Below are 17,974 nucleotides of genomic sequence, written 5' to 3'. Positions count from 1 at the left end.
GCGGACTTTCTCAGCCATCAAGGTCTTGCCTCAGGAGAGTGGTCTCTCCATCAGGACATTTTCCAACAGATCTGCCTTCGTTGGGGTACTCCGGACGTAGACTTCCTGGTTCAATGCCAAGGTACCTCAGTTTATGGCCCGGTCTCGGGACCCGAGAGCAATCGGGACGACGCGCTGGTTCATCCTTGGAGTCAGTTTCGTCTTCCTTATCTGTTTTCCTCCCCTGCCCTTGCTTCCGAGAGTCATCAGGAAGATCAGGACGGAGGGCGTGCCGGTGATTCTCATTGCTCCGGATTGGCCTTGCCGGGCGTGGTACGTAGAGCTGGTCCAACTCATCGCAGATGTTCCTTGGCGACTACCAGATCATCCATATCTGCTTTCTCAGGGTCTGATTTACCACCAGAACTCAGGAGCCCTGTGTTTGACGGCCTGGCCATTGAATCCTGGGTTCTGACTCAAGCAGGTTTTTCCCGCGAAGTAGTTTCCACCTTGATCAATGCCCGAAAGCCGGTGTCATTGCACATCTATCATCGGACCTGGAAGACCTTCTTTGAATGGTGCAGAAGTAGAGGTCTCCCTCTGTTGGTTTTCAACATCCCTACCATCTTGGAATTCCTTCAATCCGGTCTGGACTTGGGGCTATCGCAGAGTTCCCGGGGCAGTTCTCGGCCTTGTCAGTCCTTTTCCAGCGCAAAATTGCTTCAAAACCCCAGGTGAGAACGTTCTTTCAGAAAGTCTCCCACGTGGTGCCTCCCTATAGAGCACCTCTAGAGGCTTGGGACCTTAATCTGGTCCTAGGCGTCCTGCAGGAATCTCCCTTTGAGCCGTTGCAGGACATCTTTCTCTCCTCTCATGGAAGGTGGCTTTTCTAGTAGCTATTACTTCGATCAGACGAGTCTCAGAATTGGCTGCCCTCTCCTGTTGGATGCCGTTTCTTACAATCCACCAAGACAAGGTGGTCCTTAGACCGTCTCCTACCTTTCTTCCAAAGGTGGTGCCTTCCTTCCACCTTAACGAGGATATCGTACTTCCTTCGTGTTGTCCCGGCGCACCACGTGGAGAAGGCTCTTCACTCACTGGATCTTGTAAGGTCTCTCAGAAAGTATGTGTCTAGGACGGCACCTTTTCGACAGACGGAAGCTCTGTTTGTGCTCCCGGCAGGACACCGGAAGGGACTGGCCGCTTCTAAGTCGATAATCGCCAGATGGATTCGGTGGACTATTCAAGAGGCTTATCGCCTCAGAGGCAAGCCTATCCCAGCGGGCATCAGGGCACACTCCACTCCGTCAATGGGTGCTTCCTGGGCCATTCGGAATCAAGCGTCTGCAGAGCAAGTTTGCAAAGCTGTGACCTGGTCTAGCCTGCACAATTTCTCAAAGCATTATAATGTCTATACTCAGGCATCTGCAGATGCAAGCCTGGGTTGACGTATTCTGCAGGCAGCGGTAGCTCACCTTTAGGCAGCAGGCGCCGTGAGTTTACACTGTTATGTTGATATTTGCCACCCAGGGACTGCTTTGGGATGTCCCACGGACCTGTGTCCCCCTGTGTTGCGATGGAGAAATAGGGATTTTTGTGTACTCACCGTAAAATCCTTTTCTTCGAGCCACTCAATGGGGGGGACACAGCTCCCACCCTTCTTTTGGCTTGTTGCCTATGATGAGCGTTATAGTTTTGACATGTTATACCTACGGTTAAAATTTTTGTTAATCTCCTACTGTTTTGTCACTAAACTGGTATTATCAGGAGCCAGTGGGCTGTGTATACTGCAGAGGAGGAGCTAACCTTTTTTGTATTTACTTAGTGTCAGCCTCCTAGTGGCAGCAGCATACACCCACGGTCCTGTGCCCCCCAATGAGTGGCTCAGAGAAAAGGATTTTACGGTGAGTACACAAAAATCCCTATTTTTCAACAATTTTAGTTCTCAACTCGTCAGACAGTTCTCTTCTCATTCTGTTCTCCAGGCTTAGTGTGGCACATAAACTCAATGCAGAGATTGAGTCAACTTCTCCCCTTTTTTATCTTGTTTCCGGTTTGATTTTCATATTTCCCACACCTGTTACTTGCCACAGGTGAGTTTGTACGTGCATCACATCAATTAAACAAAGTTGTTTATCCACAATTTTGGAAAGGTGCCAAGAATTTTGTCCTGCTCATATTTGGGGTTTAGTGTGAAATTATGTCCAATTTGCCTTGAATTGTGCATAACAAAACATGTAATTGCATTCATTTTTTGGGAGAACTACTTCATTTTCTGGAACAATTTCAAGGGTGCCAACATTTTTGGGCATGACTGTACAATGTATATTGTGTGTGGGCAGCTTTGTGTATAGGGCTCCAGCATGTTGAGAATTCTGCTGCCTTTTATGTGTTTAGACACTCTTAAAAGCTTCTCTCTAGTCCGATATCTTATAGATATCATTTGAGTGCCAAGTTTATTTTTGCTCTAATCTTATAGATGGAGCACTTGAACCCTTTTTGTGGGTTTTTTTTGAAGAATCCCTCTAGTCCGTAGAAATTAAGCTTTGGGAAGGCCAGTGGAAGGCAAGAAACCTTTCGGCTGCAGTCAGCAGGTTCTGTGTCCACCATGATAGACAAAAACCCAAATTACCACCATAAAAAAAGGAAGGTTCTCTTCCTCTGTGCTGATGTTCCTTCAATATTTCATTGTATTCATCGCGATGTCTGCATATATACATTTCTGATAGCTACGCAATTTTCCTGGGTAGATTTTTTTTTTTTTGTAGAGGTGAGCTTGACTCTTAAGTTAGATAAGTATAGCGCAGAACTGAAGAGATTGCTTCTCATGCAGCCTGGCAGCCGGGCTCGGATGTTTGTAATTCACTCAGATGTAAGAGATAAGCTACAAATATGGACTGCTGTGCAAGCCAAGGAGATTTAGTTAATCTGACCTAGATGTTCTTTTGATGATTGAGACCCTGTCCGAGCGCAACAGTTCTCAATATCAAAATGAAATGCAAGGATATCTGGCGTCCTCGTCGTTTGTCCTTGCAATGACAGCCTTTTTCAATCAGCCGGGAACAAGAGGGAGATTTAGTATATTAAGTTGTGCGGCTTTGCGGCTCTTTAGATCATTGGCATTTGAATCTGCGATGATATTGAAAGTTGTCAGTGAATGTAACTCCTGTCTCTTCGGGAGCAGGATTAGCATGAAGTGAGACCAACTTTTACAGCGTAATTGTATTTGCCGCCGGTCACCCTCCGGTGCCTTTTCTGCTAGGTCAAAACTCTCGAGACGTCTTCGAATTGATGTCGTCCGACGTATGGGTCGTTCTACAATTTGTTGTAGTCTCTGAGGCCTCTGTAATAAATTAGATGCAATTAATGGGCAAAATGTTATATTCTAAAGAGCCATTTTCATTTTCGCTGTTCTATAACGCAAAAGCATGTCCTCGCCTATTCAAGAAAATAGGCGTCTGTGTTGCATCCGTAAGTTGTCCATTTGTTTGTGTGGTCGGTGGCTATTAGAAAGACCTGTCCACAGGTCGCCCCAAAGCACAAACAGTCTGTGTGTCTCTGTGATGAGGAACTTGTTATTGCTTCGGGGCCTGTGGGGCAGGTCTTTCCTTGGTTTCTCTGGCTTAGAGAAGGAAGGTAAGACTCTGCCTACAGTCCCGCCCCGGAGCACGAGCATATCATTAACTGAAAACTTCTAACACTGTTTACACAAGAACCACAAGACTGATTTATTCAGCTCAGGTATCATTTTAATCTGTTTAACAGCAGCCTGAAGTTTACTTAGCAAAATTGTGCTTATAGGTTCACTTTAAGGGAACGTTCACACTGGGCGTTTTTGCTGCTTTTTTTTTCTGCAAAACCTGATCTTCTTGGCAGGAAAGAAGCTGCGTCAAAAACGCAGGTTTGGGTGCTTTTTTTTTTTCTCTTTGTCCATGCTAATGTCGTTGAGTTTTCAGAAGCAAAAACACAGCAAATAATGATACCTGTGTTTTTGCTGTGTTTTTTTTCAACACCCTTTCAAATCAATGGGTGAAAAACGCTGAAAAGTGACATGCTCTATGTTCAAAAACCGAAGCGAAGCACAAAATACTGATCACACAAAAAACCAATGTGTGTGCATGAGTTTTCTGAAATCTCAGGCTTTGCTGGTATTGTAAGAAGCAGCTGAAAATTAGCATAAAAAAACGCAGCAAAACGCCCTGTGTGAACTTACCCTAAGTAAAGATAGTGATATTAAAAAAACTAAGAAATGTGTAAAAAAATATTTAAAATAAAATGAAAAATCAATAAATACACACACACACACACACACACACACACACACACACACACACACACACACACACACACACACACACTATATACACACTATATACACACACACAGTGTATACACACACACTAACAAAAAAAAGATCTATTCAACATTTTGTGATCACGTGTTTCCTTTAAAACTATGGTTTTCCTCTATGGATGGTCATATAAGAAAAAATAATCATTTCAATAATAAACCTTTCTCAGAGTTCCCTCTTATGACTTCGTTATGTGAAAGCAGTACATTAGGTGAGATTATTTTTTTCCCCTCTGCTTTAGACCCCCGGCTTGAGGGCACACCCAGGCAAGATGAGCTGGTTTGCTGATCGGTGCATCAGAACGAATCGGGTAATGTGATATATTGACAATTTTAATGCCATGTACAGTATTTGGTGAGTTTTTTACCTCAGTATTTGTAAGCCAAAACCAGTAGCAGGTGATAAATACAGAAGTGCTGACGTGTTTCTATTATACTTTTCCTCTGATTGTTCCACTCCTGGTTTTGGCTTACAAATACTGAGGTAAAATACTGACCAAATACTGAACGTGTGAACGTTACTTTAAGGTGAGCACTATTGTAAGTCGGTCGAGATGCAAGCATCCTCCAGTAACATTTTTTTTTTTTTTTTAAAAAAAGTACCACTATTTTTACATACCGTACTTTTAACCCCTTTCTGACATCGGGTGTAATAATACACCAATGCCGGACTCCCTCCCTTTGATGTGGGCTCCAGGCCCTGAGCCCACATGTTTCCCGACACACGTCTGTTTTGAACAGCTGACATGTGCCTCTAACAGCCGTGGGTGGAATCACGATCCACCCATGGCTGTTAACTAGTCAAATGCCGCTGTCAGTCTCTGACAGCGGCATTTAATGCACGCTTCCGGCAAGCGCGCCGTAGATCTCGCCCATCGATGACCCCATCACGTCACCTATGGGTCGGCATGACAACCAGAGGTCTCCAGCAGACCTCTATGGTTGTCATTGCCGGATTGCTTTGAGCGCCGCCTGGTGGTCGGCGCTCATAGCAAGTGACCAATTCTGCTATATACAGGCGATCTGATAATAGCCCATGTGTATCAGAGGCAATCAGATTACGGCAGCTTCTAGTCTCCCATGCAGACTATTGAAGCATGTCAGTGTGAAGCAGCCACTGATTGGCTGCAGAGATCACGTGACATTGCTCTGTGAGGGCCAATGCTGACACCACATGGAACGACATCAGAGAGGGAGTATAAGTTATACTAATTTACAAGGGGGAAACCTAGGGATTGAGAAGGGGTTGTCTGAGCAGTGGACAACCCCTTTAAGCTGGTCATTTCTGATGCTGCGAAAGGCCCAAAAAGTAGACTCCGTCAAGAACCAGGTTAGCATCAGAACTGGAGCTGCCGGGGGATCAGTGAGGGGGGATTACTACTTTTATTTATTTCGACTACCCTGAAGCTATTTACTATTATTTTTTTATTATTATTATTTTTTTTTTTTATCCCCGTCACCATCCCTTTAAGTGAATGTTTGCTTGGGAAGGTGAGCACTCTTATATGCTAATGTTACATTCCCTATCCATTATCTGAAATTCTTCTTGTTTTTTTCCTGTGTCACAGGTGGATTTGTTGGAGAAGTGTGTTGAAATCTCCCAGAAACTTTTCGGCTCTGATCGAGAGGACATGTACTTTCAACTCTTCAAAATATATGGCAAGTATTATTTTATTATTACCTCTTTTCATTGCCTTTAAAAGTCTATAACTACATACACACTCAGTCTGTCACTTGTAGACATATCCTTTCTTACCTTTCCTATTAGAGGAGGTATCTGGAAAAGGAAAAAAAAAAACAAAGTCCCTAAGCTAACTACCTGCCTGTTGTGATCGGCACCTTTCTTCGCTGGCACAGACCGCTCCTGCCGGAGAATCAGCTGTTTCTGCAGATGTCAGCAGGGAGGTGGATCCTTTTCCGCTCCGCTCTGTAGACAGGGTGGGGCTGCTGATGTCATTCTGATTGGAAGCCGAATCCCTAACTGGAAGAGCCAGCTGTCAATCAACATGACGTTGGTAGTCACGCCCCGTCAACTGGAAAAGAGAAAGCTGCTCTGTTGACAGGGGGCAGCTGAATCGCCAGCAGGAGCGGTCAATGACAGGCAGGTTGTTGCTTCTGTTAGTAACTACCTGCCTGTAGTCACCCAATTGTTTTACTAGGATGTTGTGATATTTTATTGTGAAAAATTTGTCTTTAATCAAATAGAAGCGGGAAAGGTATGTCCACATGATGTCTATCTCTGGTGGTTTCTGCCTAGAATCCTCTCCCTGAAAAAGCCGCAAAAATGACCATAATACAGAGCAATGTGAAAAAACAGGGAAACAACTGTGCACATATTCTCTTATGCCACTTCTTAACTGATCCAGGATTCTGAAACCCATGAAGTGGTTAAAAGAAGTAACATGTTCATTCTTCAGGCTTTCTTCCCAATGGAAGAGCATATAGCGGGAAATATGGCAGTGGCACCTCTGTCGTCAAAATCATGGCAGAGCCGCCTTAGGAGCACGACCAATGGCATCTTCGTAAAGTGGCTTCACTTGGATTTGAAAATCATGGCTGCTTTCTTCCAAAAAGAGCGCCACCCCTGTCCATGGGTTGTGTCTGGTAATGCAACTTGGCTTCATACAGTTCAGAGGAGCTGAGCTGTAATGTCACACTCCTCCTTATGTGTGATCGTCTCGGTGTTTCTTGCAATGTTAGATGTGTATGTCGGCTCCAGCTCACCTGACGGAGGCCCGATGTGTCATTTTTGACCTCAGTAGGGCCAGTATTTATCAGTATTTGCTGCTTGTTTTTGCATCTGTTCCTATCAGCAGTTGCCTTTTCATGTATTATATTCCTATGTCTTTTGTGTTACAGATAAGAATAACGACTGGGAAAAGACACAGAGCGCATGGAACAAAATGCAGGAGGAAGGCGTTGTACCCCAGGAGACTACGCTGAACCTGCTAAAAAACATATTTAAGAAAAATGGACAAGATGCTAATATACACATATCAGAGGTAGTTATCCTCCAGTCTTCAAAATTCGTCTAGGGGTTAAATGTTCATGGTTTTTGTGCTTAGATTAAGAAAGTCCAAAATGGGAAAACCCTATAATTGTCAGGTGCCTGGTTATTAAAAGGGATTTTCACAGAAGCCATGTCTATTGCCTATACACATAATAGGGGGATAAATGTGTGATTTCTGAGAGTCTGACTGCTGGGACCCTTACTTATCATGAGAACGGTAGTCCCAAAGTCTCCTGTGAGAATGGAGCTGTAGTGAGCATGTGCGACCCTGCTCCATTCACTGTCTGAGCTTACTTGGGGCGACTCTGCCAGGCTCAGCTAACTTGGGGCGACTCTGCCGGGCTCAGCTATCTTTGGGCGACTCTGCCACGCTCAGCTAACTTGGGGCGACTCTGCCGGGCTCAGCTAACTTTGGGCGACTCTGCCGGGCTCAGCTAACTTTGGGCGACTCTGCCGCGCTCAGCTAACTTGGGGCGACTCTGCCGCGCTCAGCTAACTTTGGTGACTCTGCCGGGCTCAGCTAACTTGGGGCGACTCTGCCGGGCTCAGCTAACTTGGGTGACTCTGCCGGGCTCAGCTAACTTGGGGCGACTCTGCCGGGCTCAGCTAGCTTGGGGCGTCTCTGCCGGGCTCAGCTAACTTGGGGTGACTCTGCCGGGGCTCAACAAACTTGGGGCATCTCTGCTGGGCTCCGCTAACTTGGGGCGTCTCTGCCAGGGCTCCATCATCTTGGGGTGTCTCTGCCGGGGCTCCATCATCTTGGGGTGTCTCTGCCGGGGCTCCATTAACTTGGGGCGTCTCTGCCGGGGCTCAACCAACTTGGGGCGACTCTGCCAGGGCTCCATCATCTTGGGGTGTCTCTGCCGGGGCTCCATTAACTTGGGGCACCTCTGCCGCTGCCACTGAACTCACTGATTGGCAGCAGCATCATCAGCACTGCATACAATAAGGCATCTGAGACTCTGCGCTAGACCCAGGATGGGTGAGTAAAGTTTGTTTTTAAAGGCAAACTGCAGCGAAAGGGAAAGGATTTTTCCAAAACTGGAAAACCCTGGAATTTAGTGCATCAACAATTGGGAATTGGGAGGAAAAATGAAATATTGGGGTGGACTGGGTAATGCATATCCCATTCCCTTTGTCCTTTCCCTTCCCTCTGTTGAACTAGATGGATATTTGTCTTTTTTTTTCAACCATTGTAATTTCACCTACAAAGCCGTTCAGTGACCTTGATATTTGGAAGTCTTTTATAAATCTGTGCTATTCCAACATGTTTGTTGTATTTTTATTAGTACACTGAATACGAACCACCAATATTACGCTGTTATTATTATTGTTATTATTTTTTTTTAATTTTAGATTGAACATCGTGCTAAGTCAGTCAGTGGAGCTGGTAAAAGAGTCATAGACCTGTGTAAGGATGGACAGATCACAGGTAGGTTTTACTTCTTTTCACTTTGTATAGTTGCTGATCCTGTGTGTCACGTGCAGTCCTATGTAAGGGTACAGCTCTTCACTGTTAGCCAGAAGGCATGAAAATGTCTGCCATTTACCTTGTTGCTCTGAAAGAATACAGTGGACTCATACAGAGGTGTCCTACCATAACTCCTATCTTGGCATATCCGGAGATGATCCAGCAGTTGATGTTGATTTTCTTCTGGGAGATGATTGTGATTGTGATAATGTATATTTGCTCTGTGAAACAAGTTAAGGGAAGTGTTGCTGCACCCTTAGGGCGATGATTGGTAGACTGGCTTGTACACCTGTATACCCAGCAGCCTGTCAATCATCATGGAGGGGGTGCTCCCATTGTGCAGGCATTATAAGTAGGCGTCCAGAGTGTTTTTGCAGGTGTCCTATTAGTCAGAAGGCACCATCTCTGTCACTGTCATATGCTGCTCTTTGGTTCTGACGACGGAGGTGCCACTGCCATATTTCGCCCTTGTATAGCACAGTGTGTTCAGTTTAGGAGGTTTGCCGTGATTCTGATCCCTACTAATCCTGACTACGGGCACCTCTATTCACCTGTGTGCGATCTCCGTCAGGATTGAATGGTGGTCATACATGTGCAGTAGCGCATAACGATTTGGGAACACTTATCACTGGGACCCTCATCAATCCCGTGAATATGTTTATTACCTGCCCTCTAGATGGGTGATAAATGTATTTGGTGGGATGGCCCTTTGTAATGTGCGTGCAATGAACTCACTCTGGGGTCACCACATGTGACGATCACTAATGGGGAGTGTTTTACGTGAACACGGCTGATCCCGGATATCCTGGTAACATGTATGTGTCTTAACATATTATGGATGTCAATGGCAATACGTTTATTTAAAGGAAATCGGTCAGTAAGATTAATCCAAAAACCGCATATATGGGCATGCAGGTCTTTGAAATCCATGGACACCTTTGTATCGGAGCATTTCCCGAGCCTCTGCCTTGCTAGATTAGTTCCCCACCAGCACCAGCCTATTTAGCTTGATTGATGGGTTCCTGTGTGGTTTCCTTACGTGAAGTCACACACAGTGTCCTATCAGTCCCAAGAGGCTGCTGCTCGGAAGGAAAAGAACCACAGGAGGCAGAGGCTCGGGAAGTGCTCTAATTTAAGGATGTCCATGGATTTCAAAGACCTGCGTGCTCATATATGCCTTGCTGGGTGGGGGATTAATTTTATTGACTGTTTTCTTTTAAGCAAAGTGAATGGAGCTGACCTGCAGTACCCAACACCACCCATGGATAAGAGTGGCGCTAATTTGGGTGAACAAATATGTGTGTGTATATATTTTGTTTTATGCTTTAATGAAGTTGTCCCCTTTGTCACTTTCCCCGGTCCACGCTGACTCTCTGCCACTGCTTCCATTGTCTGGAATTGGCTGCAGTGCTGATGTCACATCGACAGTGTGGCAGCCAATCGGTGAGCTCAGCATCTCTGCTCATATGGACTGAATGTCCCCCCTCAGAGCCCACTGATTGGCTGCCATGCTGACCACGTGACGTCAGCGCTACGGCCATCAGGAGCAGCGGTGGAGAGTCATCCCCGGACCCAGGAAGGGTGAGTAAGGCACATTTTTACTTTTAATTTATAACAGACTGCGGTTGAGGAGCCAAATTGTCAGAAATGGAACAACCCCCTTTAATTCTGCATTTTATTATAGCTGGTAATATTAAAAAATGTAATTGTCCGTCCTATAACCTGCGTGTGTGGATGAATGGTTAGCTCTACCAACAGGGAACAATAGACGTTCTCTGCTCCCTCCATTAGTCCTGGATGTATAGACGCGTCCTCTCTCCTCGGCTGCCCGTGTGATCCGTCTCCTCATCCCATTCTCGGCTATGCTGCTTCCATGTGCCGCAGTCTGGATTACGGTGTCAATGACGTGTTTATTGCCGCACTGTCTCGCTCGGGGGGCTTATCTGTGTGAGATGCGTGGCTACCGTTTTTTTACTATCACAAATTTTCTTTTCAGAAACTGACAGATTTTGTGAATATGTGAAATAAAACTGTTAATCAGTCACAGAAGCGCTGGAAGGAGGTTTTTTTTTCTTTTTCTTAAAGATTGTAAAGAAATCTTCGTAGAGCTGTTTATATAGGAAATCATGCGACGTGGCTCGTAAAAATGGATCACAATTTCGTAGTGTCCTCTCAATCTCAGCCAAAATCCCAGTGTTTGCTATAATTAGAATACTGAGCCGATGTTGTATCCTGGTCTACATGAATGATCGTCCATCCACCGGATAAGTGATTGTTAGTTCTTTATGGATTGAACGATGTTCAATCATTTCACCCAACGAAACAAGCGTTTGGATTGCTCATCTGGTGCTCGGATCGGTTTAGACGGCGTGAAACGGGCGTTTGACATAATAATCCTGCAGGGTAAATGCTTCTTTGGAAGCTCAGCGGCCCTTAACGTTAACGGTTTCTCTCTATTTGACCAGCACGTGTTCGCTTCATTCAATTCTAATAAAAATGTTTTATCCATGTTTTTTTTTTTATTTTTATAGAGGCATTCTCCGTATTTCAGGACGCCGAGCAGAATAACGTCTCATTAACAAACCGAACGTACACAAGTCTTATTAAAGCGTTGTTGGACGACGGCTTGCTGAAAGAAGCAGCTGAAGTGGAAGCTGTGTAAGTATGTGGGGCGGACGATGTGGACGCATAAAGACGCCCAATTTTTCTGCTTCTGTTTAATCCTGATTGTGCTTCCATCTAGACTGTGACTGACCCTACTCGGTATGATGTATGGATGTCACAGACTGGTGACCCTCCTTAAGACACACGGCTCAACCCCCACCTTATGATCCAGACTTACTACAGCAAATGCTTGAAAAAAATCAAAAATCCATAAAGATCGGCTACTTGCTTGGATGCTCCATTTTGAATCTACGTGCACCTTTGCTGCTGATTTTGCCGCAGATTTGCATTACACAGATTGAAATCCACTGTGCAGATCTGCCACGTAAACTGACATGCAGCGGATATAAAATCCACACCGCAAGTCCGCTTCTGCTTCTGATTTTCATGTGTAAGGTTATTGGAACCCTAGCGATTTTGCCGTTACGATAATGCTCTTTGGATTTCTTGGTCAATTCATTGAGACACAGAAACCATGGGTTAATAAGCTGCCACCTGGAGTCTCACACAAAGAATACATCTAGGGAAAAAACGAAGCTGCCTCCTCTCCACCATACCTGTGCAGAGGACACCCAGTTATTCAGTTTAGATTAGTGTCATTCGGAGGCAGACATGGGTCTGAGCGGCAGGAACCTGTCTAAGCCTTCATTACATTCTATGATTTGGCATGTTAGGAGCTGACCTTTTGCTCTCTCAGGGGAAGTTGACTCCCAAGGGCCAGATTCCTGCCTTGGCTATCCTGGTCCAGTGGTACTTGATTTGTAAGTCACAAGTCAGGACTGTCCTCCCAGGCAGGGTGAGTTCGTGGTCGCCGTTCTAGCCCCTTTGGATCTGGGGATCTTGCTTTCGTCTTGGATGCCCTTCAGTCCTCTTCTGGAGATATCGATCAGAGTTGTCTCTGAAGGGCAGTCTCTCTTGTCTTTCTCCTTCTCTGGGACATGGTGGGTCGACTCCCTCCTTTCCCCTTTCACCTGTAGTGTGATTCTCCACCTTAGTTTAGGTACTTTGTGTTTCATCTCCCAGAGAGGCTTTTATACAATCTGACAGTCGGAGCAGTCCAGCTCTACCTGAGTGACACCGGTCAATTCACAGCGTAAAATCTTCCTCGTAGCCTCTTCCCCCCACACTCCCGTTCCCACCTGCCTCTTCTCCACTCCACACTCTCCCTATTTTTTTCGATTATTTTTCCTGCTTCTAAAATATGCTAACATTCTCTTTAGAGGGACGGAGAACTAGTGCTGCCTGCTGAAACTTTACTCCTTAGACCCCTGTGACCTGTGAGAGACCTTTTGCCCAACCAGATCAGATCTCCTGCTTTCCACCAATGAGTGTCTATAAATGGATTTCTGGTTTGGCTTCTTAACCCAAGTAAGATGGCAAGGTCCTTTTAAAGTATTGTTATTGCTAGTTCTAATGGGGGGGGCTCTATAGTTCCCATCCTCTTCCTTTCTAAAGAGCGTTTTTGCAGGTTTATTTTCCAAGAGGAGCATTGCAAGGCTTATATATCTCTCTATGCCAACTTTGGTGCTTTCTACTTTACCTCTTAACGTCCTGCACATTGGCATTGGCTCCTGTGATGCCTAGTGTGTGCTGTGACTTGCACTACCACCTGTATTCAGGGGAGAAAAGGGGTGGCTGTCAGCGTCTCTATGCTGGATAAAGCTTTACAGGTGTTGTCCACTACTCTGACAACCCCTTCTCTGTGTGAATATTTGACCCCCTTAAAATAACACCTATACTCGCCTCATGTACCAGTGCTGTTCCAGCGGTGTCGGTACTTGCGTTCCTTGGCCCACATGAGGTTGTTGAGCCCTGCGCTCAATCCTTGCCTCAGAGTCTCTATGCTGGATAAAGCTTTAAAGGGCTTGTCCACTACTCGGATGACCCCTTCTCAGTCTGAATATTTGCACCTTTTAAAATAACACCTATACTCTCCTCCCGTGCCAGTGCTGTTCCAGCGGTGTCGGTACTTGCGTTCCTGGACCCACGTGAGGTTGTTGCGCCCCAGTGCCATGCCCTCACTCAGTGCCGTAAATTCCGTTTTGTCTTGCCCACTTTACCACCCAGGAGGTCATACTGGTTGCGCCTCCTCTTTCCCAGAAATATCTTGAGTGTAGTGTTGATAACTTTATGAACCAGTTCAACAAAAGGACTTTTATTACTCCAAAGACTGTAAAATATAAAACAAGCAGCTTTTACGCGCTCTTCCATATTCTCCTGCTGCCTATACACAGCTGCTCTGTTTCTTGTCAATGGGCTGCAGCAGTGACATCACATCTACAACACTCGTGACCAGTGTAGCCAATCAGTACGCTCAGTATATCATCCGATGTAGGGGGCACTGTGAGCATTGATTGGCTGCAGCGGTATGTCACAATCGACAAGGAACGAAGCACTGACTAAAGAGGCAGAGCTGGGCCCAGGGAGGATGAGTAAAAGCGAAGGTTTTTTTATACGTCTTGGGCTTCTTTCACACGTCCGTTTTTACAGTCTGCACAGGATCCGTCAAAATGTTGAAATGACGGATCCTGTGCTGATTGTAAAAACGGTTGCACTGGGCCCGTCTTTCTGACGGACCCGTCGAGGCTATGTGCACCTGTTGTGTCTGCGTCTTTTCCGCATACACAACACAAACCAGGTTAAAAAAAATAAAAAATCGCAGTATTCTCACCTACCTGCGATGCTCCTGGCAGCTAGCGTTCCTAGTAATTACATTGCGAAATCTCGGGAGAAGTTGCCGGGAGCATCGGTGACGCTGCGCGGGACGCCGGTAGGTGAGAATATTGCGATTTTTTTTTAATTATTTTTAACATTATATCTTGTTACTATTGATGCTGCATAGGCAGCATCAATAGTAGAAAGAGAGCGAGCGAAAGAGAATTTCCCTGACGGGAAATTCTTCCGCGCATGCTCAGTTTGAAAAGACGGGACCCGTCGCTGGATTCCTGCTTTTCACAGTCAGCGTCGCTGACTGATTTTCCGACGTGCAGAAAAAACGTTTGCTCGCTCTTTCTCTTTTTACTATTGATGCTGCCTATGCAGTATCAATAGTAACAAGATATAATGTTAAAAATAATAAAAAATAAAATCGCAGTATTCTCACCTACCGATGCTCCCAGCAGCTAGCGTTCCTAGTAATACATTGGGAAATCTCTCGAGAAGTCGCGGTCTCACGAGACCGCGACTTCTTGCGAGATTTCGCAATGTATTACTAGGAACGCTAGCTGCCGGGAGCATCGCTGCGCGGGATGCCGATAGGTGAGAATACTGCGTTTTGGGGTTTTTTTTGTTTTTTTTTTCTAACCTGGTTTGTGTTGTGTATGCGTTTTCGCAGCGGAAACAGGTGCACATAGGCTCGACGGCCCAGTGCACCCGTTTTTTACAATCTGCACAGGATCTGTCTTTTCAACATTTTGACGGATCCTATGCAGATTGTAAAAACGGAAGTGTGAAAGAAGCCTGAACGTTTTTTTTTTTTCTGCCCGACGGACCGTTTTTTTCACGCAGGATCCAGTGCACGACGGATGAACCGGATGGCCATCCGTCACAATCCGTCGCTAATACAAGTCTATGAGAAAATGCAGGATCCTGCATTCTCAAAAATCGACGGATTGTGACAGGGGCTGAAAGACGGAAGTGTGAAAGAGGCCTTAGCTTATGAATTAATGAGAGTTAAGATGACAACACCTCTAACTTCCATTATTTAAAGAGATACTCCCGGTTTAAGTGAAGGCACATAGTATCGATACGTCAGTCTTTTTTTGTGATGGTTGGCTGGGAATTTGTAGCGCTACTTCTCTACAGGGGAATGGGGGGCTGTACTGGATACCCCGCACGTAGATGGCTGGCAGCAACTCTGTGGAGCGAAAAGTTAGAAGGGGCTGTATTGCTGTACCGGTACTGCTCATATTTCGGAGTAATCCAGGTCTGGACTCACTGTGGCACATATTGGCCCTTTAAGAATGAATAATCATTTCTGCCTTATTTTCCAGACACATAAGGTTTGGGGGCACCATAGCCGATTTGCGGCATGTCTAATGACTTTCATGTCTTCCGAGGGCCCTGAAATTAGATGTAGTAGTACTGGAATGAAAGATTAGGTCTGTAATAGTGGCTAACATCTATTTAATCACACTGAAGATTGAAAGATTGGGGAAAGTAAATCCCACGTTACATGTAATTTACAGCCTTCCTGCGTGAAATGTTGATTTAAGGCCTTTGACAGATGGGGACCCAAGTAAGAAGTGGAACTGAGCAATGAGTGCTTAGGCCGGGATTAAGAGGATTGCTCCGTACAGTAAGAAAATCCCGTGTCCAATGACTATTGCTGACCCCCCCCAGGGGCTGAAAGTGACTGAGAGAGAGGGGGCACAGTCCTATTCCGTCCTCCACAAAGGATTTTGCACGGATTGATGAGAATAATTTGGCAGCGCCCCCGCTTACTTCTCAATCTGCTCAGCGCATAAGTTTGAGTAGGTAGAATAGACTGCTCAGTTGGCCAGCCTCAAGACGATCAGAGCGATTTATCTTGATTGTTGATATTCTAAATGACAATGACCTCGTAATCCCTCGCTACTCTCACTGCTTTCTCCGCCAGAGGAGATTGTTTTGCCTTTTTTTTTTTTTTCTTGTTAATCTAGAAATGAACTTTTGCGAAAGTTACGCCCGGATTTCATTAGTGGTCGGGTGCATTTGGCAGATGCTCGAAAACAGATGCCGTTGCAAGCTAGACCCTCTCTTTCTTAATTTGAAAGCTCTCGCCCCGGCTTTTTCCGATAGACTTTTGCTGCGCCATCTTAGTGCAGAAAAAAAAAAATTTGCTGGAAAATGAATATGAGCAAAAAATAAATAAAATAAAAATTGCTTAATTTACTTTACGGCACCGTTTTAGTGCAGAGAAAAAAAAATTGTTAATCGTAGCGAATAAAAAAAAAATATATTACAAAGTTGACTTTACTGCATCGACTTGTGCAATAAATAAATGTCAGAGCGAAAAAGTGATTGGAGGCTAAATTGTTGTTAATATGACTTTATTTAAATCTAATTAAGATTATGGTTTAAAAAAAATATATATAGATATATAGATATATATTCATATAGCACCAGAAAAAAAAATTTAGTGGAAAAAAATATATACCGTATATATATTGCTTACCTTACTACACCATCTTAGTACAGAAAAAAAGTCGGAGGAGAAAAGAAAAAAAAAGTATATATTTAATTTGCTTTACCGCACTTTCTTAGCTCAGAAAATTTGTTAGAAAATGAATCGGAGCGAGAGTATGTGTGTGTGTGTGTGTGTGTGTATATATATATACAGGTCCTTCTCAAAAAATTAGCATATAGTGTTAAATTTCATTATTTACCATAATGTAATGATTACAATTCAACTTTCATATATTATAGATTCATCATCCACCAACTGAAATTTGTCAGGTCTTTTATTGTTTTAATACTGATGATTTTGGCATACAACTCCTGATAACCCAAAAAACCCTGTCTCAATAAATTAGCATATTTCAACCGTCCAATCAAATAAGTGTTTTTTAATAACAAACAAAAAAACCATCAAATAATAATGTTCAGTTATGCACTCAATACTTGGTCGGGAATCCTTTGGCAGAAATGACTGCTTCAATGCGGCGTGGCATGGAGGCAATCAGCCTGTGACACTGCTGAGATGTTATGGAGGCCCAGGATGCTTCAATAGCGGCCTTAAGCTCATCCAGAGTGTTGGGTCTTGCGTCTCTCAACTTTCTCTTCACAATATCCCACAGATTCTCTATGGGGTTCAGGTCAGGAGAGTTGGCAGGCCAATTGAGCACAGTAATACCATGGTCAGTAAACCATTTACCAGTGGTTTTGGCACTGTGAGCAGGTGCCAGGTCGTGCTGAAAAATGAAATCTTCATCTCCATAAAGCATTTCAGCCGATGGAAGCATGAAGTGCTCCAAAATCTCCTAATAGCTAGCTGCATTGACCCTGCCCTTGATGAAACACAGTGGACCAACACCAGCAGCTGACATGGCACCCCACACCATCACTGACTGTGGGTACTTGACACTGGACTTCAGGCATTTTGGCATTTCCTTCTCCCCAGTCTTCCTCCAGACTCTGGCACCTTGATTTCCGAATGACATGCAAAATTTGCTTTCATCAGAAAAAAGTACTTGGGACCACTTAGCAACAGTCCAGTGCTGCTTCTCTGTAGCCCAGGTCAGGCGCTTCTGCCGCTGTTTATGGTTCAAAAGTGGCTTTACCTGGGGAATGCGGCACCTGTAGCCCATTTCCTGCACACGCCTGTGCACGGTGGCTCTGGATGTTTCCACACCAGACTCAGTCCACTGCTTCCTCAGGTTCCCCAAGGTCTGGAATCGGTCCTTCTCCACAATCTTCCTCAGGGTCCGGTCACCTCTTCTCGTTGTACAGCGTTTTCTGCCACATTGTTTCCTTCCAACAGACTTACCATTGAGGTGCCTTGATACAGCACTCTGGGAACA

The 17,974-nt window shown here is 44.9% G+C and overlaps 1 protein-coding gene across 1 annotated transcript in view; it reads left to right on the top strand.

The window, feature by feature from the left end:
- Nucleotides 1–17,974, top strand: part of LRPPRC (leucine rich pentatricopeptide repeat containing) — a 172,945-nt gene that overhangs the window by 135,742 nt on the left and 19,229 nt on the right. Inside the window, exons 26-30 of the mRNA XM_077282385.1 lie at nt 4,572–4,640; nt 5,898–5,988; nt 7,189–7,331; nt 8,696–8,771; nt 11,342–11,468. Of these exons, the coding sequence (XP_077138500.1) occupies nt 4,572–4,640; nt 5,898–5,988; nt 7,189–7,331; nt 8,696–8,771; nt 11,342–11,468 (506 nt within the window). The remainder of the gene's footprint in view (nt 1–4,571; nt 4,641–5,897; nt 5,989–7,188; nt 7,332–8,695; nt 8,772–11,341; nt 11,469–17,974) is intronic.

Source organism: Ranitomeya variabilis, chromosome 2, assembly GCF_051348905.1.
Source record: "Ranitomeya variabilis isolate aRanVar5 chromosome 2, aRanVar5.hap1, whole genome shotgun sequence".
NCBI classification, from domain to species: domain Eukaryota; kingdom Metazoa; phylum Chordata; class Amphibia; order Anura; family Dendrobatidae; genus Ranitomeya; species Ranitomeya variabilis.
The sequence above is the reverse complement of the archived record's forward strand: the minus strand, read 5'-3'. Positions and strand labels throughout refer to the sequence as shown.